General features: G+C 39.0%; 1 protein-coding gene across 1 annotated transcript; it reads left to right on the top strand.

Moving 5' to 3' along the window:
* Window positions 1–223: 223 nt before the first annotated feature.
* On the top strand, window positions 224–21,012 carry LOC139735604 (signal transducing adapter molecule 1-like). The gene is made up of 13 exons (XM_071646361.1): window positions 224–447; window positions 2,702–2,786; window positions 5,222–5,297; window positions 6,792–6,887; window positions 9,187–9,269; window positions 10,112–10,178; window positions 12,821–12,893; window positions 15,599–15,791; window positions 17,263–17,357; window positions 18,471–18,647; window positions 19,208–19,479; window positions 19,937–20,142; window positions 20,683–21,012. Exons 1-13 carry the CDS (start codon window positions 408–410, stop codon window positions 20,960–20,962), a joined length of 1,743 nt encoding a protein of 580 aa, XP_071502462.1. The 5' UTR covers window positions 224–407; the 3' UTR covers window positions 20,963–21,012.
* The last annotated feature ends 1,078 nt before the right edge of the window (window positions 21,013–22,090 follow it).

Below are 22,090 nucleotides of genomic sequence, written 5' to 3'. Positions count from 1 at the left end.
GGTATATTGGAATAGGTGAAGAGCCTGGAACATTACGTCATTTTCCGCAAGTCCATCCCCCATCAACTCACCGTACATTCACCGTACACACACCACACACAACTTTGCTGTACACACGGCCCCTCGTATCTCTGCACATGCGCACAGATTCTATTTTCGCCCATCACTTCACTTACGGTACCAGTCATTATCACTGCTATGCATAGGGTTACCTGTACCAGCTTGTGTACAGTACACAGGCAAGCAAGGCCTATGCGAATTGTATGCTGAAAGTGACTCATCACCTACCGAATTGCCAATCACAAAGCTTTCTAATTGTGAAATCTAACATCACCTGGTTCTGTGTAATTCAAAACTTCATCGAGTTCGCATTTATGTGTCGCAGATTATTCATTTAGCTCGTCAAAATGCCGCTGTTTGGTGGAACACCGTTCGATAATGATGTTGGTAAGTTGACTGTTGACGACTCGACTGTCAGTAAAATTAAAGTTAATTTACCCTGTAGTTTCTACGCCAGCACCAATGTATTTGCAAATATGTTTAGAAATATAAATCTGGTGTGAATAACAAGAAACAAATGATTCTGGTATAGATCATTTTGTCATGCTTGAATGTCTAAATGTGGCTGTGTTAACAAAGGATATGACTTCACTTTGGCTACTGTGTGTGTCTGGAGACTGTGCTGTGATGTCCTGAGACTGAGCTGAGGTTGAATCAGGGTTCAATGGCATTTTGCTCCTGTATCCTGCATGTGCAGCAATCGCTCCCATAATACACGCTGAGCCAAATGTAAATTCTTATTTCTACCCACAAACTCAACCCTAATCCTAATCCTTATCCTTATCCTCGCATCAAACAAAACGTAAAAAAGCCTATCGCAGCCCTAACCAACCCCAACCGTTGGCATTGCTAACCCTATAACGTTAAAGTCCTTAGATTGAGAAAATAAAGACTGGAGCAATTGTCACAGTAAGAAAATGTTTTGGCACCAATGTGAAGAAAGAAGTATGGGAGCATGTCTTCCCTAATGGATCTCAAACTTCATCCACTCCCAGAACGACGCAAGCTTTTAAGGCTATCAACATTTCATAAAATAAAGCACGGTAACATTGATTTAAAGCTCGAGGATTATATCAGCCCTGCTCGAGCTCTGAGAGGTATGACAACCCAAAGATATCATCCTGATAATTATTCTACTTCACACGGTTCTTCAACTACTCTCGCCAACTCCTTCTTCCATAGAACAGCGAAGGATTGGAATAATCTGCCGAGTAATATAAAGCAGATTCATAAATTTGACACATTTAAAGAAGCGCTCCAGCGTCACCTCCGTTGTGATTAGCTGCAATGCACATCACACCACAGTGCTGAGTGATACGCTATCCAGAGTTTTTCAGCGTATTCATCCAGATCCAGATCCAGATTTAACATGTAATTAATTACTAGGCCTAATACTACAGCAGCTATCCTGTTACCAAGTGTTATAGTCGTGAATTCAGCCCCACTGTGTGGTGTTTGACGGTACATAAGCACAGCGATGGGGCTGTCTTCCACGGTATACTTGTGAATGCGGCCCCACCAAATGCTGTTTACGCATGATTGACGCAGCGGCGGGGCCGATTGACGCACCAGAGCATCTTTCGTCCTCATATCTTTCCTTTTTCTTTCTTCCTTTTATTGTCACGAAGACTTCCTATTTAATCCTAATTTCCCTCAACTAATTCAATCATAGTACAACCCAAACCTTAACCCTACATCCCTAGTCCCTAACCCTAAACCTAACCTAACCTTGCTTGCTAATGCACAGATGCATGCTCACAGCAGTGGGGCCTATTTCACGACTTTGCCATAATACTATCGGCCTAATGCTGTGATTTTAAGAGTGAAGGAGACAGATTAAGATTAAGAAGAAGAAGAAGAAGAATTTGAGGGAAAAACTGGCAGATAATGCAAGTATCCAGTCCAATGCTTGGGGACTGTACAGGAAATGGAATGGTACTGTGGGACTGGTACGATGGCGGTCTATCTACCTATTTTAAAGGGATTGTATAGTTTTGGTTGAGACGTAACGTAAGGTTTGTAACATTGTTTGCTTAGAAAATAAATGAGAAACCTCTTATGAAATATGAAAGAATATGTAATTGCTAGAGGGATTCAACATTTAGTTGATGAAAATTGGTTTTGAAATGACTGAGATGTCCAAAACAGAGCAATCCTAATAAAAGGTAGGACCCACCTTTTATTAAGGTAGCTTTGTTTTACTATGTTTTTGAATGTCTCAGCCACTCCAAAACCGATTTTCATCATACAGATGTGTTATAAACGTTGAATTCCTCTTTGATGCTCTGTATTACTTCATAAGTGGTTTCTTGGTATTTTGCAAGAAGTTAAATACCCAGTCCTAATATCCACCAATACTATACTTTCCCTTTAAGAACTAAGGTCTGTTCAAATATCCTAGCTGCTGTTTTGTACTTGGCCAAACTGTTGCCAAATTAAGTGCATAGTAATCCTTGTTTTTTCTTTTTCTCAATTTTTTCATATAGATGGCCAATTGCTAGATGAAACCTCCAGCCACTTAATATTATAATGAGCTTTGCCTGTGCTTGGTACAATGTGAGCTGCACTGTGCTTCTCAGTGAGTTGTTACTTTTTTGTTTTTTATATGCAATCGATCATTTCTAAACTTCTCTCTCCTCAGATAAAGTCACAAGTGAGTCAAACACAACAGAAGACTGGGGTCTCATCCTAGACATCTGCGACAGAGTAAAGGCCAACTCAAATGCGTGAGTGTGTCCATGCTAGTGCTTATTAATGGCACTGCATGTGCTGGTCGAAATGTCTGTTTTTTGTTTGTTTTGTTTTTTATTTTTTACTGAAATAGCTGGTATTTTGTCAATCTCTTCACACTTTTTGCAGTGTGCGGAATGTGGAATGTAAAGTGATACAAACCTTCTCACCTGTTTGCAAGGGGCATGTAAAGCACACGGTTCAGGCAAGTTGTTAGACGCTGGCTTGTAAATAGTACTCTTGCCCAATTGCCTATTAGAGGTAGTGGGAGGAATATGTTTTGTAGTACCGTGAAATTTAATTCTATCAGAGTTAGGGCGTCAGCAGTTTCATACTGTGGAATTATTATGATTGATCGGTCACTTTGCTCTGTACACTTGTGAGTTGTAAACTGTAGAAATTGACAGATTTTTGACACAAGTAAGAAGTGCAGGAATGACTGACAAGTAACAATGGACTGCAAGAGATACCGGTACCAACAATTTTCTTACAGATCACAGACTGATCAGAATGAAAAGAAGGGACAAGGAGGTTGCCATCAGAACTCAAAAATTTCACAATTAAAAAAGACTTCTGACTGAATGGTCTTTGAAAATTCAGTTGCTGTCCGTTACATTTTTATTGATTTTTGCTCAAAAAATATTGCTCATGGTGATAAGTATTTATCACAGTGCGTATCTCTGTCGCTGTCATGCTAATATTGGCGTCTTGCTATATCATGAACAACAAAAGCATTTCCCTAGAGGGCTACAAGGCTAAACATACAATGTATTGGATGCAAGATGCAAGGAACATGGTGTCCCATAGATAATCCTAATATCAGGATGGTCCACAGGGGGTTTGAACATGCCACAGCAACATGTTCAAATTTCAAGTTATCGATCGCCTTGTGATTATTATTTACAATAATGTAGCTGGAGCTGTTTATTAGTTTATGAGTACAGGGCTCCGTTTCATGAAGTTATCACAAAAATATCTAAATACATAAATCTCAGAATGGCCAAAGCCGCTCATATGTAGCTACATATGAGAGACTTTTAAAGAGAAGTAAAATCCCTTTCCTGAAGTCTCTCATACATGTAAGTATGTCCTAGGAGCTAAAAGTCTCTCATAAGACTTTCATGAAATGGATCCAAGGAGTAGTAGTTAAGCTTATTCTGCTGATATTGTCCAGTAATGAAAGCAGTGCAACAAAACAAATCAAGACAAAATGACTACAAGAAGGAAAGATTCACACATTTCGAAGACATTTTTTGTAATTTTGAACGTGTCACAAATGTTTGATATTTCTGAATGTGCAGACATGTTGCAGAAGCTGTAATGCAAGATACATGCAACTTAATCAATCGTAAATAGAAACTTCTGATATGATCATACTAAAGTGGATCTTGAAGTGCTGCCAGTAGATTCAACCACCATTCTGAATTCAAATGTATCTGAAGGCTTTTAAAGTGTCTCATTTTCTCAGAGTATGGAAAATATAAGAAAATGAATAGATTTTAAAAATCCTTGATTTCTGTCACAGTGCAGATAGAAAGTAATTTTGGGTTATTTCAAATTGTATGTTCATCCTGGTTCTCATATTCTTTCAGATATTTGCAAATAGTTAACCATTCGAATACCAGTAAGCACCATTGCTGGTACATGTATTAAGTCTTTGTTTCCTCAAAAGTAGCAAAGTAATTGTGTACAATCGCTAGCATTAGATTATTGTTCAGAAGTCAATCATTTTGTTCAGGAACTCAGTGCTATATGTCTGAAATTCTACAATTTTGTTTAGACCCGGTAGCCTTGGGATATATGGATGTGGTCTGATTGAATTTGTCTTTATTCGCTGCCGCAGAATTCATTTCATTTGCAGAATGTGTGACACATCAAAGCACACGCTTATTGGTAATCTGCTGTCCCATGAAAAAAGGAAGCAACTCTGTGGAATGAGTTTCTTAGTAAATGAAGAAAAATGTCATTGTTTTATGTGGAAATATGTAGTGTTGCTTCCTTTTGATATGTAATGTCTATATTTTGGAAATTAGGGGTTGTGTGATCTCAATTTCTTTATCATGTATAGACTTAGAGTATACAAAAATACCCCAAATTAAAAAAAAAAAAAAATGATTTGGATAGAATTCAGAGTTGCTTTCTTTTGTCATGGGATGGTCGTAATGGTCGACTCCATTCAAGATTCTTCAAATGGCTATGCATGTACATGAATAATACATACCGGTAGTGACAAGTGATAACGCTGTACATAATACATAAAGGGGAATTCTTGAATATACCCGAATCATCATCTTCCCTCTCAATTAATGCCGGTGCTATGGGGTCTTTAAAGACAGAATGTGTATTTTTTTACCTCCTCTTGTACTTATCTCTGTACTGCCATGAAGCAGACTCTGTTTTGCTGAAAGTTTTTTTTTTTCCTCTTTAACAGACCTAAAGATGCGTTCAAGTCCATCATGCGAAGGCTGAAAACTCCAGTTCCACATGTGCAGTTGCAGAGTTTAGTGGTGAGTGTGCGTGCTTTTGAACGTATCATGCAATGTAATGTACAATGGTATGTGTATATTGAGTATTCCACCCTCTAGGATGTGATGTCAGTTGTCCATCAGAAAGCCAAATGTCCCATCAGACTTTTTTTTTTCAGATTTAGTGTTTTTAAAGGTAAAACACTGTCAATTTTTGCTCAAAAGTGTTATTGTACATGTGTGAAATAATGCTGTTATAAAACAATTTCAGTTGGGTAACGATGAAAATCTGAAATATCAGCCGAAAAGGTATGCCCTCAGTATTTCATTCTCAGAGCATATTTGATCTTGGTTGTTGATAATATATTTTATAATCGATTACAAACCACAGCTGCACCTATGGATCTTTTGCGGGAGATTGAATCGCATGCACCCGTTGGGAAGTATGATTTGCTAGGGCACGACAGATCATCACATAACTTTCTACAATTATTGTACATACATGTACCCACTCCTGAAAAGGGAGTATGCTTTAAGATAAAACTACTACCGGTATTGAAATGATTTCACACATTTGTTCTCAAAATACTTCTAAACAACTCAGTATCCTGACAAATCACGTCTGTCAGACAAGTTCGTCGGCAGATCCTTTGGATACATTGCAATCAAGTTCCAAATGGTGGAAGATGAATTTTGAGCCCTTCTTAGAACTGTAAAAATTACCTTTAAAGGGATCGTATAGTTTCGGTTGAGACCTAATTTCATATTTCTAACATTTTTTGGTGAGATAATGAGAATCCTCTTATGAAATATAAAAGAGCATGTAATTCCATGAGGAATTCAATGTTTATTTGATGAAGATTGGTTTTGAAATGGCTGCGATATCCAAAACAGAGCGATTCTAATAAAGTGTGGGACCCAGATTTTATTAAGATCGCTTTGTTTTACTTTGTTTTTTGGATGTTTCAGTCATTCCAAACCCAATTTTCATCAAATAAACTTTGAATTCCTCTTAAAATGGTATGCTCTGTACTATTTCATAAGTGTTTTCTTGGTATCTTGCAAAAAGTTAAAAGCCCAATTCTCATCTCCACCAATACTGTACCATCCCTTTAACAAGTGTAATCTGATTGAAGGTTTTGTTTATACGGTGTCCTTCACAAGTGGCCATGCTCTATGAAACTGCAAACTTAAAGCCCCAATACACTTGTATCAATAAACGAAACACTGTGGACACTTTGATTTCAATGAATGCTCGTGCGTTAAACTTTAATGGACCAGCCGCTAGTATTGAACAAGGAGTGAGTGATTCTCCACAGAGTGTTGGTACCAATGTAAATCAAGAAAGTTCAGTGCTTATGCTCATCATGTACTGCATGTGATTTACTCTTTACCTTTGGAGGAAAGAAAAAAAAAAATTAAAAAAAAGCCAGACTCATAAAATGTTTATGTTAATGTAGCCCTCAGTTATTCCCACTTCACTCATGTTGCAGCTGTGTATTTATGCTTATTCTGACCATTTCACCTTTGTTTCAGCTCATGGGTGCATGTGTTAGTAATTGTGGCAAACCATTCCACCAAGAAGTGAGTTCAAGAGACTTCTGTGCAGATGCCAGGAATATTATCAGCAAGGTGAGTCAGACGCACTGGATGATTTCAAATTTGGTTCTAGTGTTAGCGTTAGTGCTATCTCAATACTAGTATAACATATTTCCTGTTGCTACAATGTACAGGTGTAGTGTTGGGCCCACTGTTGGATGTCATCTTTGGCATAGGCACTAAAGCTGCACCGTTTGTCCTGGCAGTTTGTGTGCTGTACCCCCATTGGCTAACACCATGCCTCGGGGATTACACATTGTATCGGCATTGTCATTTCAAGTTTGGTGTTAGTGCAATAAAATGGCTTTACATTTGAAACGCCACACACGAAAAATGTGCATAGCCTGAGTGTGCTAATGAAGCCAATGACCATGGAACTTACATGTGTACAATCATCGTGGTCATTTATATTGTAGATCTGTGCCAGTTTAATAGCAAGGTCAAGATTGGTTTTTTTTTAAAGGTTCAGAATTTTGTGACATTTTAATTCCTCCCACTAATCGTTTGTCTAAAACAAAGCATTTATCCTCAAATTGTGTCTTGCTTGACATGAACCAAAAGTGAACTCTCTTTTTGGAGCTATGCCTGCACATTGTTGTGCAATTCCACTGAGGTCTCATGGGCTCTGCAGTGATGTACAGATAACCCAGGGAGATGGGATCAATACAAATGATTGGTAATCAGACCATTGGTGTTTGAGCTGGATTTAACACGGTAGTTTAGGGGATAACAGCAACACCAGCACTAAGCACTGAACTTTAAATCATTCATTGATTAGTGACCTTTATCTGAGCTCTTGTCATGCTTAAGGAAACCTTCTGCCATTTTACAAAATCTAGAGAAATCAATGTCATTGTCCATTCTACAGATAGTGTTGTTATGGCTTTTAGTTGATAATGTTTTCTTTGTTTTGGGGAAAGAATTGTTTGCGCATAGGAGATTGATAATTCAGGTCAATGCTTAGATCTTCTTGTCCCAAAGTTTATTATAGATGTAGAGGAATAAACAAAAAAAATCCACAGTAACAATACTGTGTCCAACATACAACGTAAGCACAAATATGATACTGTGTCCAACAAGACTTCTATGATGTAGAGGTCACTATTGGAGGACAAATTCAGCACATTTTGATCAATATAATTTTTCACTATGATTTATTCATTAGTAGTACATAACAAACCTTACCTGCATGTAATCCGAATGAACAGTACTGCAGTTTTGAGGGTTATGCATGATCACATTTGTTTGTTGAACAGATTTGGTCGTGTAAAGAAGTTGACCCCTTCCCCTGGGGAAACATAGGAGGACTGATATTACATGCCATTAACTGAGAGAAACAAATGTTAAGATTTCACCTGACAAGTCATGGTAATCATGGTCAAATACAGTCATTTCATAGAGGTTCCATGCCTACAATTGTCGTGTGACTGGCTGATTATGTACTATCATAAGACATACATAGTGCCAGGTTTCTTGCCTTGATAAAGTGATCTTTTATAGGTATGTATGTTGTCATCAAGGAGCTGTTAAAGTTCTGTGGAGAAGACCATGGACCGTCAAGCAGGAGGCCTGTGGTTCAAGTCCCTTGGCTGCAGGGGATTTGCTCCAAAGGCAAATGCTTAATCCCCATTGTTGCTTTCTTTAAAGGACAAGTCCACCTTCATAGACATGTGGGTTGAGTGAATGCAGCAATATCAGTAGAACACATCAATGAGAGTTTGAGGAAAATCGGACAATCTGTTCAAAAGTTATGAATTTTTGAAGTATCTGCGCAGTCACTGCTGGAAGAGAAGACTACTACAGTGTATGATGTCACATGTGTACAACTATATAAGGAAAATAAAAAGAGAATTTCACAAAACTTTACTTTTTGAATAAAGTGCACATTTCTTCGACTTGCTACTGACGTACAGTATGTCAAGGGTAATATTATTCCCCTTGCCTTCTGAAAGAGAGAAGTCCAGTGTTCTTTTGTTATGCGAGAAAAATGGAAATATGTTGAATTTTCTTTATTCTTTCTTTATATCGTTGTACTCATGTGACATCACAAGCTATAGTAGTCTTTTCATCCAGCCATGACTGAGCAGAAACTTCAAAAATTCATAACTTTTTAACGGATTGTCCGATTTTGCTCAAACTTTCACTGATGTGTTCTACTAATATTGCTGCATTCACTCAACCCACATGTCTATGAAGGTGAACTTGTCCTTTAATGATCACATTCTGTAAATCAGTTCAACGCTTTGATTGTCTGAAACTGACCACAGACCTTGTGATGGTCATTTTGTTGTCACTGACCTAATTCAACTCTCCTTGACTATTGTAATCGTAGGGTCATCCCAAGGTGTCAGAGAAGATGAGGTTGCTGCTGAAAGACTGGGCAGAGAAAGAGATGAAAGGTGACCCACAGTGCAGGTAAGGGAAAACACTCCTACATTGTTAGCCTGTGATACAAACAATACAGCTTCCCTTCCATCATGGTTGTGCTACATACTGTATCAGGGGTCGCACTTAACTTTTTTTTGAACTAGCCAGGCGGACTACTTAGAATCAATTTTGACACTGAAGCAATATTTTGGCTAGCCAGACGGACTAGTTACTTCAGAATTTTATGATTTTTAGCTAGTCCGACATGATTTTGGGTGGCCAATGGCCAGCGGACCATCGCCAATTTCGAACCCTGATTTTACTGTAAGATCCCAAATCCGTTGGGGACAAGCTGATTTTGTCATAACATACGTTTCCCATATATGCACTTGGTCTGCCTGAACATACTTAGGGCTAGTCTGAAACGGGCTAATGTAGACAATTTGTCTTGTGGGAGAACAAAGCCAGCTTTTCTACATGTGGCTGTAAATAATGGATGCTTCCTTATCACATGATTATGCTTTACAGTAGCCAAACACTAACTGGTGTTTGACTGAACCTTGTGGCATAATAGTGTGGGGATAGGTGGAATTTGGGATCTGTAATCGTATTGATTATGCAGTATAGATAAACTTGCTATACAGTATGCAAGTTGTTGATTTTGCAAGCATTGGTTTACTTGCAAAATTTATGCAGTAAAGCACTGCAAAATGTGCAGCGAATGTAGTACTTTTACTGGAATATTGACCACTGAATTATTCAAACTTTCGTGAGCTGTGTGATGCACAGTCATATACATATTTGTACATGTCCTAGCTTTGTGTGTTCTGTGAGAGAGTCTTATCTTCATGTAACGATAAGCTTGACTTTTGATTTCCCTTTTGCCGCAGTTTAATCATACAGCTGTATAATAGTCTCAAGACAGAAGGATATGGCTTCACAGCAGATGACGCTCCAGTGAGTATATATCGAGGAATTCCATCTTATTCCTTCCATCGATGTGTTTATATGAAAACCATATATGTATACCCTATGTTATAACATACAATCAGTCCATGCATTATCACGCACTATACTGGATTATGGAATGACAGATTTGGAGTTCTATGGTCCAGTACTTGTGCACCAGTAGAACATGCTGTATTTGTTATTAGACCACTCAATCTACCAGCATTTTCCGTTGGTCTAGGCCCTACTACCTGGTAGATGTACTGCTGATTTCCTATTTATTGACACAGGATTCCCTGTGCCAAAATCAACAGTACAGGGCACGGCTGTGCCCTTTACAGAAATTTTCACATGATCATGTTATGCAATCTAACCAGTCACAATGCATATTGTCCTTGACCTATTTGCTACTGTAAAAGTGGATATTTTCACGTGACTAATTTTTCGCGCTTGGCCGGGTAAGAAGAGTTTCGCATGTTTTTAATTCCGCGGAATCAAGACTTCACGTGCAGGAACATATGGCAGGCAAAAATGTTCACATGCTTTTATTTTCGCGCTAGTTTCTGGTTGCGCGAAATGCACAAAAATTTCAACACCGCGAAAATTTCCACTTTTACAGTATTATATAGATAGTGCATGATCTTGAATGCACTACACTAGAAAATATGCTCAACAAATGCATAATGGCCTCAGTGCAGTTTTATTTCACAAAGGCCAAATCCCTTGTTTATATTTTGGGAATCGTCTCCATTAAGACTTTGGGAGACTGCCAGTGATCTACCATGCCTCTATGCTCCCTTAAAGGGACTGTACAGTACTGGTTGAGGTGAGGATTCAGCTTGTAACGTTTTGCGCGATATTTAGAAACCACTCTTTGAAATGTTAAAGAGCATGTATACAATTCTAAGGGGAATCAAAAGTTTATTTGATGAAAATCGGTTTTGAAATGACTGAGATATTTAACCCTAATCAGGCCGGGCTTTTTTGGCTATGCTATATCTGGAGGGGGGGGGGGGGGGGGGGGGGATTCCGCCCCCCCCCTTTCAGATCGCGCCGAAAATCGGCACACGCGACGCCCGCCACATATACTATCAAAATGTATGGTTGCTTTCTCCGAAAAAATTTTCTTATATTTTATATTAATTAATTATTGTAATTTATGCATAAAATCAGTTTTGGGCTCTAAATCACTTATTAATGCTTTAATTAAGCTAATTTCTTTTCTAAAATGTTTCTTGTATCATTCTCCTGAGACATAGGATTGAAAAAAATCTGTATCGAAATTAATTTCTTATGTATTTGATTGTTTTTTAATTTCTTATGTATTTCTCTGTTTTTGTACCTTTTGTTTTTGTTTGTTTTTTGGCCAAAATTTGTCACAGACATTTTTCGAAGCTTTATCATGCTAAAATAAATTAATTTCGTCCATTCTAAGTCAAGATATGAATTTTTATGTGAATTACTTGAAAAAACACAATTTGCATTGGATTTGTACACAAAATCACGTTTTGGAGCAATTTTTGGGTTGACAAATTTTTTTCGAACGGGCGTCGCGTCAAAACGGTACGGGCGGGCTCCACAATTTTGGTCTCAAAAGTTGCGCGATACTTGAAAGAAAAAAGTCATGAAACATCGCGGCGGGAGCTTATCACGCTGCGAAGATATTGCGCGAAACGTCGAGGGGGGCGGATTCCGCCCCCCCCCCAGCCTGATTAGGGTTAAAAAAACAGGGTAAAACAAAGAGATCCTAATAAAAGTCGTGGCCTGTCAATTTTATTAGGATTGCTTTTTCGATTATCTTAGCCATTTCAAGACCAATTTTCTTCAAATAAATTATGAATCTTTCATGAAATTACATGCTCTTTCATATTTCATAAGAGGTTTCTCATTTTCTCTACAAAAAAATGTTATTAACCTGATGTCAGGTCTTGATCAAAACTATATGTCCCTTTAACCCTAACTTACCTGGGCTATTTAGCGAGCTTGAATTCCTGGGGGGGGGGGGGGGCATTATGGCTCCCCCTTCAGATCTCGGCCATTGATCGCGTGATCGCCGCAAAATTTTGCATGAACATAAAGCCGGATGTAATCTCTAAAACTGTTCAGTTAAATTTTCCAAAAATTTGCATTTTCTATTTTGAATTGATTAATTATGCAAATATATGCAAAAAACCTCATTTTCGTCTGTAATTGGCTTATAAAAGCTTAAATTAAAAATATGAATCTTTAAATGAATTAATTGAAAAAACACAATTTGTATTGACTTTGTACACAAAATCACGTTTTTGAGCAATTTTGGGGTTGACGAGAATTTTTTTAAGGGCCGTGGCGCGACAAACTTGGTCTCAAAAGTTGCGAGAAACTTGAAAGTAAAAAGTCAGCGAGCGGCGCGATCAAAAAATTTTGCGCGCCAAAATGGTCGCGGAAACTTACCCCCAGGTAAGTTAGGGTCAAAGACACACCAAAATTGATTAACCCTTACTGTGCCAAAGAATTCAGACTGTGTGTAATGCTATAGGGTTTTCTGTGCCAAACTCCACTCAAAAGCCCACAAAGGGTTAACAGTAATTATTGTCGATGTTATATCAGTCCTTTGTCCTGTCTTTGCCATGATCTCATCATCGCCTTCCTCACTGCCTTGTCACCTGCAGAAATCCTCCCCTCAGATTAGCAGCGATCCCAATGTTGTATCCTCACAGCAGGAGGAGGATGACATCGCAAAAGGTAAGTCGGCGGTGGGAAAAGACCAGACTTAAATTCAATTCAATTCAATTCAATTCACATTTATTTCGGATATAAAACAAGGTAAATATTACAAGGATTCATTTGGGTGACACCTATAAGAAGCAAACGCTTGTCGGGTAAGGTGCACCCTATTGTAACTGTATAATAAACATAAATAATGATATAATATACAACATAAAAGCGACTAAAAATAAAAAACATACATGCGTACATACATACAAAATACATTCACAAAGACAACAAATAAAAAATAATGGATATCGGGTAAGTGAGGCATCAAAAAAAGAAATGTTGGTTGAAACGTACGTTGACTCAAAAGATGTGAAATATCAGATTGGATAACTTAAACAGAGGCCAAGTACACAATAAAAAAAAAAAATCATTCAATTAGTCAATCAGCGTTCGAAATATATTATAAGCATCAATGGTATAATTCCTTTGATTTTTATAGAAAAATAATCAATACTAATTCAGTTCATTTATTTCCACATCTCAATAAAAGAATCACATGTTGGCAAATGACAAACATGAGACGCATAGGAAATATAAAATATACAAAAAAAAGTGCACATTATTACATAAAAGACATATAAATAACAAAGTAATGAGTGGGGAGGAGGCTACATAGGCCATTGGCCTTTCGAGGTAGCTCTCCCAATCAAACAAAGTTATCAGTTATCACAATATACAAATAACAATAAACAAGTACAAAATTCAAAAAGACAATGTAGAGTGTAGTAATTTCAAGTGGATGGCTAGCAGTGATGGGGAGCTCATCAGAATGAGATTGAAACATTTATTTCCAATAATATAAAAGTAAAACTACATATATATATATATATATTGCATAAAACATCATCATCAAAGAACGAGCATCCCACACACACTGCCAAACCTACCACTTGAATTATTCATTCTATACATTTATCAGGCTTTTAATAAATAATCCCTATATCTACGTTTGAAAGACTTTAGGGTAGGTGATTGTCGTATTTCTAAAGGCATTTCATTCCACAATTTGGGTCCGGTATATTTTATAGTTTTACGAGAGACAGCACATTTCAATAACGGTAAATGAATATTTTGAGAGAATCTAGTATCATAATTATGAAATGATGCATTATACAAAAAGATTTGATTAAATACAGGTGGTAAAAGATCATGATAGAACATATACATAAAAGATCCAGTTTGCAATTTATAGAGTTGTTCAAGCGTGAGTATATTAAGCTTTTGAAATAAAGGTGCACTTGGAGTTCTTGGATGGGAGTGAGTAATAATGCGAATGACTCTTTTCTGTAAAACCACTAATTTATCTGAAAAAAATTTGGCACAGGTGCCCCATATCAAGTTACAGTATGTAAAATATGGTAATATGTTAATCAACACTAACATCCAGTGATAATTATTAAAATGAACTTTGAACAATAACATAAAAGAACAATATAGCATGCGAAATATTAAAAGCAGATACTTATCCGAACATATACAAATGAAATATAGTGTCAGTTTTTTAAAACATGCTTACTATACATGTAAAAAACAATTAGTATTTCATACCATAATTTGCCAGATAAAAAGGAAGTGTAGATGGGAAACGTTGATTTTTGTTGCAGAGTCAAATCGGAAGAAATCATATGATGGCACGTGAATTCAAAGCAATGTATTGCACAAGGATCATAATTATGTGAACTAATAACATATTTAAAATACGTAAAATGCATGCGATGATGTGGGGAGCTGCAGGGATGGGTTATAGTTTCTCAATGGGATGAAGATTGTGAAGGACCGTGATGTAGGCAGGATGAATGTGTAAAAATATGATTTGTTGTCAAGTGAAGTTGTTGCATTTGTTTCCTCTCTTGCTTAAAGGTCCTGTTTACCTTTGGGAGCAGTGATTTAAAAAAAAACTTCGAGATATCACATTTGATGCATATGTTTAGGTCTGTTGTATCACAAAACATTGTACCATATAAAATTTCCACAATAAAGCCTAAAATATAAACAATACTTAACATCAATTGTACAGATTCAAATTTTTACAGTGGTTGTTTCTATCCCTAACTCACATTTTAGAACTATTTTAAAGCACTAATGCTGGGTTTTTGTTTCATCTGCAAGTGGTAGATTATGCCGTTAGCAATTTTCGGAAGGGAAATTTTCGTGGTGTTGAAATTTTCGTGCATTTTGTGCAAATAGAAACTAGTGCAAAAATAAAAGCATGCAAATATTTTTGCTTGCCACATGTTCCAGTTGTCAATATCTCTTCTTACCCAGCCGAGCAAAAAGAAAAATTAGTCACATGATAATATCCACTTTACAGTATTCAATTTGGTCAAGGTGATGAACCTATGCCATGAACTGAGCAGTCCTATTTTAGATTATTACTCCTTACGTCTTTCACAGTCTGCCTTTACTTCTTCATGTACTTATATCAGGGTTTTGCCGGGGGGGGGGGGGGGGGGGGGGGGGGGGGGGGGGGGGGCGGAAGAGGAGCTGGCTGAAGATTGACACATTCTCATCAGCAGTTGTAACGTATTAGAATATTATGATAATTACATATTGATCATTATGATTATTAGAATCTACATAGAGTTTGTATGTTTGTTGGTTGGTTCATTACCAGGATATCATTCTTGTCTGTTTGTTTGTTTTATTGGTGTTCAACCATCCCTTCCCTCCAGCTATTGCCCTGTCACTGGAGAGCAGCCAGAGCCCTGGGGGAAGCGGTGGTGGAGGGGTTAGCGGCGGGGGTGGTTCCAGCTTCCAGCAGTCCACCAGCCTCTACCCCACCACCAACAGCTTGTACGCCACCCCGACGCCGGCTCACGAGCTGACGTTCAAGGCGGGTGAAATCATTAGCGTTCTAGACGACAGGTGGGTACACTATAATTATCCCTTTCCCTACAACAACCCTTATCCCAGCAATGCAGGGCTGTATCTCTTATCATACCGTACGAATTGCACCCCTATGGACTTTGTGTATATGACATGGTGCATTCTTGCAGCATGCTAATGGCTTGCTGTAAAACCAGAAATGTTCATGTGCATTTTAATTTCCTGAAATTTGCAAGAGTCAAAATTCTTGAAATTAAAATGTACACAAAAGTTCTTGTCTACATTATAGGCAATGAATGCCAGTGGCAATTCGCAAAGAAAAAAAAAATTATGACGTGAAAATATATTGCTGTACAATGCAGTGGAAAAATGAAGGAGTATAGTCGTACAGCTTCTCCTGGATGTAGCCCTAACTCTCTGTTGCCTGTCAGTCTTCTGAATGCAGAATGAGTGTATAAACAAGAAAAAGTTGTGTCAAACATTGATCTGTAACTGATGCGCATTGTAGTGCACTGTAACGAATGGTCCTGAAGCAACCATCCATATGGTCATTTCACCTTTGCATCACACTGATTCACAACACGTGGAGACTCCACTCTCCCTCCTCTGCACTTGACTTCTCACTTTCCTCATCTCATCTCTCCACACATTCCTTTTCAGGACTTCTTAAAATGGCATATCGCAAACCTCTCTGCTTGTTAGGTCATTGTTGTTGAATGTTGATATTCTAAAATATGATTTCCTGTGGTATCAATGTCGGAAAGATAGCTAGGCCTTGGGCATGCATCATTCATAATTTTGTCACTGTTTTGTGAAATTGAATCTCAAGAAGTGAACGCAATGCTGTGCAATGCAACATTACAGAGCACAAATCTTCACCTTCAAAATGAAAACTCTGATCAGTTGGAGGAAAATCCATTGTTGGATGAGTGTCTACACAAGATGCCTACGTCTGTTATGCAACACCTAAAAAGAATGTAGCTATCCAATTGGTCAATTGCTCATCACGTGACACGCAGTTCAAAGTTCCATTGCATGCTGTCGCTGTCAGCCTTGCAATTTTGTTTGAGCAAAGATGGATATCACACGGCTGATGTCACCAATTTCCATTGAATCCTGTGTTAGACTCATGATTTACTTGGAGTGTTTGTTCCTATGCATGGCTCTGATGTCACAATAAACAAACCATTGCCAAGTGCACTCAACAGTTATGAGTGCACATTGTGTCACTCATTTTACTGTAAACAACTTCAACCGATCGGTTTTGCGTACGTACATGTACACGTATGACTAGACTGACTGTGAGTCGTGATCGTGTGCTACTCACTCGCCTTTCAGGAAAAAATGGTTGCTATTTCTGTGCCAAATTGAAGAATCTTGCGTGGACCAATCTGTTGATATCCGAGATGTTGTATAAAACAAATAGTGTATGATCTTTACTCGTGCAATGGAACAAGATATCGCACTTGTGACCATTCTTTACTTTTATGATATTTCCTCTTTGATGCAGGGATGCCAACTGGTGGAAGGGAGAGAACTTTCGGGGAGTCGGACTCTTCCCATCAAATTTTGTCACAGCCGATTTAACAGCAGAAACCGAACCAGGTGAGTCCTAGTATTCCTAAAGGAGTTTGATATGATTGCCACTTGCTATGATAGCAGTTGCCATGGTGATGTATGAAATACTCAAATCTGATTGGATGATTCATGGTCACTGCCATAGCAACAGCAATTATTGCAATTTAAAAAAAATGGCCATCAAAACTTTCATGAAGGGGTGCCAACGTTAACCCTGTCTCATTCTTCTCTTGATGAATGACAGTTCATTCCTTTTCCAAGAACAGAGTAGACATTTGATTGCGGCGATATTGAGCAGTATTGAAGTGCAGATCTCTTTGAGTTTTATTTTCTTGTAAGGCGTATGTTGTAGACACTTTGAAAGGAGGCAGGTCATCGAATTTGTAGCAAGGATCAGTGAAATTTATGTAGGGTTTAGTATTCAGCAGAGTGCATTCTCATGAAATGTGTGATGTAGGTACTAAAGAGGGGTGTCAAGTCTCCCAGGTTCTGCAGGAGGCTCTTAAACAAAAAAAAAACTAAAAACTAAAAAATCTCCCTTTGTGCCTTGGCAAGAGAATATAAAAGCACCCAGTCTCTATTTTGGAAAGCATTCTCCTGTTGAGAAGCATGAGACATACTGTAATGTATTTATCTATGATCACTCTTTGGAATCTCACCGACTCTGATATGTGACTGTTGGTCGTCAGGGGTCCGTTTCACCAAGTCATCACAGAAAAGTCTTTAGTAAATCTCGGAATGGCCAAAGTTGCTCATGTGTAGCTATGTAGAGAAGTAAAATCCATTTCATGAAGCCCCTCATAAGTGTGTCGTATGAGCAAAAAGTCTCTCAGAAGACTTTCATGAAATGGACCCCTGTAGATGATATGCAGGGAAACCCCATTTACAACCTCGTTGCAACTGGTTTCTTGTCTTCAACGTTCTTATGAAAAAGAGACTATCTAAAAATGGTAATGGTGCCTATATACATTTTGTGCATGTTAGTTTAGTACAGTGCAGTTTTGCCAACATACAGAGTAATATTTTCAGAAAGTTGAGACTGCCAAATTCACATAGTTACAAGCTGTACCTCATTGTAACTGAGTTCATTTGAATGGGATTTTCCCTGTATTTGTGTGAAATTTTCATCGATCCATCCAGAAATCAAGGCCCGGGAGAAGAAGGTCTCCTTTGACGAGGAGGTGGAGGTGCGGACCATCGAGCCTCCGGCCGAGATCAGGATAAGTCCGGAGACATTAGACCAGTGCCTGGACCTCCTCCAGAATGCAGACCCCACAATGGAGAGACCAGACAACCCAGACATGCCAGTCTTGGAAGGTATGTTGATGCCATTTTTTTGCTTACCATTAGGTTATCTATTACTGTAAGTTGTTATTTTTGCAAGGGTTTAATTTCACGAATCGCTGTTGGACCGTAAATGTAAAAACACACGAAAATGTTGCCATGTGCTAGGATAACAGTGCACTAAACAATATCCTCTGTGTCAATTTGCGAAAACAACAGCTCGCAAAAATGTCTGTGACCTCCTCATTTGAGAAAATATCTTTACGCAAAAATAACAGCTTATACGATATGAGTTGCCTCGTGCTGCTCACCTGTGGAGATGTAGAAAGAGATTAGTTATCTCAGAGATGCTACCTATTACTTTTTGGCTTTATTTTGTACTTCTTCTTTTTTGCCCAAAATACTGCAGGTATCATTGAAAATACTGTTGTCACCAAAATTTATAGCTAACCATGTATATTGCAGGAAAGGTGAAAATTAGTATGCTGTACATAGTAGTACCTTTCAGGAGAAATAGGAAGGTTACACAGTGAATGCATCCTTCGAGATTCTAATCACCATCACTGCTGTCATGCCCGATCTGGTTTCCATAGCAACGTGCAATGGAATGGCCCCGCTTATCGACACAGAGCTGGAGCAGATCGACCGGGACCACGCCGACCTGACGGTGCTGAACCAGCGGCTGATGGACGCCTTCCAGATGTACCACGGCCTGATGAAAGAGGCCCCGGTGTATGGCTACACTCTGAAGGGCTCCATCCCGGGCCAGGGACCCTTCCCGGGTGGAATGGGACCGGTGCCCGTCCCAGGGGGCTTTCCCCAGCAGCCTGGCATGGGCCAGGTATCCCCCCAACAGATGGGACAGGTGAGAAAGATGTCGGTCAAAACCATGGGGGTGTTTCATCAATTTAGTCAGTGCTGACAAGTTGTCAGTCTCCGACAATTTCACTAAAATCCTTAGTTTTGATTAGCTGAGATGCTCTGGTCACTGACTGTTACTATATGATAATTGTCAAACTCTGACAACTTTCATGAAACGGTCCCCATGTTGGTCAAAACTAACAACAATATGATCCATGATTGTGGATGTCCAGTGTATAGACGTCCATACTGGCAGATTAAAAACCACCTCTGCCGCCTTATTTTACAGCTGTTGTGTCGTTGCACTCAATTTAAATATGTCATTCACACACATCTGTTCATGTATTTTGCTTTTCACTCATATCGCCACTTCCTTTGCATAGTTTTAGAAGCTTTCAGTATGTCCCGACGCTAAGCCCTTACTTACTCTGCTTGCCTTTTTGTGCATCCCCTCCCCTCAGTATAACGCTGGAGCACCCCCGCCACAGCAATACATGGGTCCGGGGCCTGTGCCAACGGCAGCAGCAGTGGGTCAGCCCATGATGAATCAAGGGATGGGCATGCCGCCGTCCTCCCAGTCTGTACCAGTTTCTACCATGAGCATGAGTCAGCCCATTCCCTCCCAGCCCAGCATGGGCCAGCAACCCCAGACCATCTACTCTTCAAGGTGAGGGGGGCTTCCCCAGTTTCCTATTTTTGAATAGGGGCTTTCCCTAATTATTGTTATGGGACACCATCTCATGGTCACGAGGTGTGTTAAGGAGAGGAGGAGTAAGGCCTTGTATATCATGTTCCATGATGTCATCTCAAAATATGCCAGCTACTGTAAATCAGATTTGTCGGGAGTTTTCAGCAGAACACAAAATTGTTTAGAATTGTTGGGAAAGTGCTCAGTGGAGACTGAATTTGATCCAGCTGTTTTAGGTTGCTCTTTTTTGTCAGTTCTTTGTGTTTATGAAATTACGCTTTTAAAGAAAAAGTGCATGCCCTATGTTCAAGGGATACATTTTTGGTCATAATGTCTGTAATTTTAGGTATTAATCGCATTTTAGATTCTCAATGAAATTTCAACCAAGTGATTGTTTTCCTTTATTTGCCCATTATATTTGTGATTGCTCTTCAAGTGTTAGACAAGTCAATTCAGGCTATTGTTCTCACAGATTCTTCAAGCTTATGTGAGAGATCTAGTGAATTATTCTTTTCACAGTCCGGCGTCCTCCACCATGTACTCCGGTGTTACCCAGAATTCCTTGCCAGTTGCCAGCCAGCCGATGAACGGCCCCGCCCCCTTCCAGTACAACTCGGTTCCCGTGGGCACAGTGGCCCCAACCAGCACCAACTACAGCCAACCCATGGGTAGCATGCAGCCTCCCGGCGGAGTCCCCGCCACGGGGGCGGAGCACGGGTACGGCATGGCACCCCCGCCGGACCAAGCAGGCATGATGGGTCATCAGGGCATGGCCCCCCAGCAGCAGCTGCTTTTATAGTTGACGGTTGTCACCGGGGGAGAGACGGGAGACAGGAGCAGCACGGAAGAGGGTGGGTGGGACTGTGATGTATCATGTGTCAAAAATTGTCTGTCAGGGCTGTGTGCAAGCCGCAATCAATTCTTGGACAAAAAAAAAGAAGAAGAAGAAGAAAAGAGCAAGAATCTTGTTCATATCACAAGTCAGAGACTTGTTGTTTTGCCGCCAGAACGGCATTAAAGCAAGAGTGAGATTCTGTGTAGATCACATACAGTGTATCTTAATAGCTCTTTCTGCCAGTCACATAGTAGCACCCGCTGATGGACTCCATGCATTATTTTACCCTTACGCCAGCACCATGCTCCAATACCATTCTGCCTGACATAGCACCCCATGGGATTAAAAAAGAAAAAGAAAAAAAGAAGAAGGGTATCAATCGGAATGTTTTGATTAATGAATGCAAAATAAAACAGATTCACAGTGTGCATTATGACCCGGCAAACAGTAAGTATTACCAAACGATATGAATGACAGTCTTATTACCTTTCATTCTTACCTCCTCCCTGCCCACAAAAAAAAAAAGAAGAAAAAAAAAAAGACAATGAAAGTAAGTCAATTGCCCTCCCTGCTTTCAACATATTGCATATTTCTAGATAATTGATTCATATTTTGAAGAGGATAAAATGTTATTGCAACTCTGCACAAATCTGTCTCGTTGAATACCAGAGTGTACAGTGCAAATGCCTAGCTATTAGAATGGCCAGGGTTTTGGGGGCAAGCCTTTGTTTGTTTGTTTGTTTTCTTTCATACCCTTGCTCTGATTCACCAAGAAAAGAAAAAGATGATCTGGTGAGAATATTGCCATTGTAGTAGCCATACTTCAAAGTTGAGTATAATGATTTCTTAGACTCTAAGAATATTGCCCAGATTGCGGGTAATGCTTTGTGTCAGCCTTGTTGCTTGTGATCTGACTGCTTATCAGTAAAGCAAATACAATATTTCCTTCTTCTTCTTGCTGCTCTGTGCAGAACCATCTGGAGAGTTTATTCACACACAAAAGAAACCTTTCCCTTGAAAATAGTATCCTTCCCTTCCTGTATACACTTTTGTTTGACATAGACAATACTTTTTTTATATCAGTTTTACTGT

Source organism: Diadema antillarum, unplaced genomic scaffold, assembly GCF_040938485.1.
Source record: "Diadema antillarum isolate AM-2024a unplaced genomic scaffold, OU_Dant_1.0 seq00000586_RagTag, whole genome shotgun sequence".
NCBI lineage: Eukaryota > Metazoa > Echinodermata > Echinoidea > Diadematoida > Diadematidae > Diadema > Diadema antillarum.
Note: the sequence above shows the minus strand (reverse complement) of the source record. Positions and strands in the feature narration are given on the sequence as shown.

Excerpts from the sequence above, each read along its gene's own strand:
- LOC139735604 (XM_071646361.1), top strand. The coding sequence starts at position 408 with ATGCCGCTGTTTGGTGGAACACCGTTCGATAATGATGTTG. Across the intron at positions 17,358-18,470 it reads AACAGCAGAAACCGAACCAG|AAATCAAGGCCCGGGAGAAG; the intron begins GTGAGTCCTAGT and ends CGATCCATCCAG. Across the intron at positions 20,143-20,682 it reads CAGACCATCTACTCTTCAAG|TCCGGCGTCCTCCACCATGT; the intron begins GTGAGGGGGGCT and ends TTCTTTTCACAG.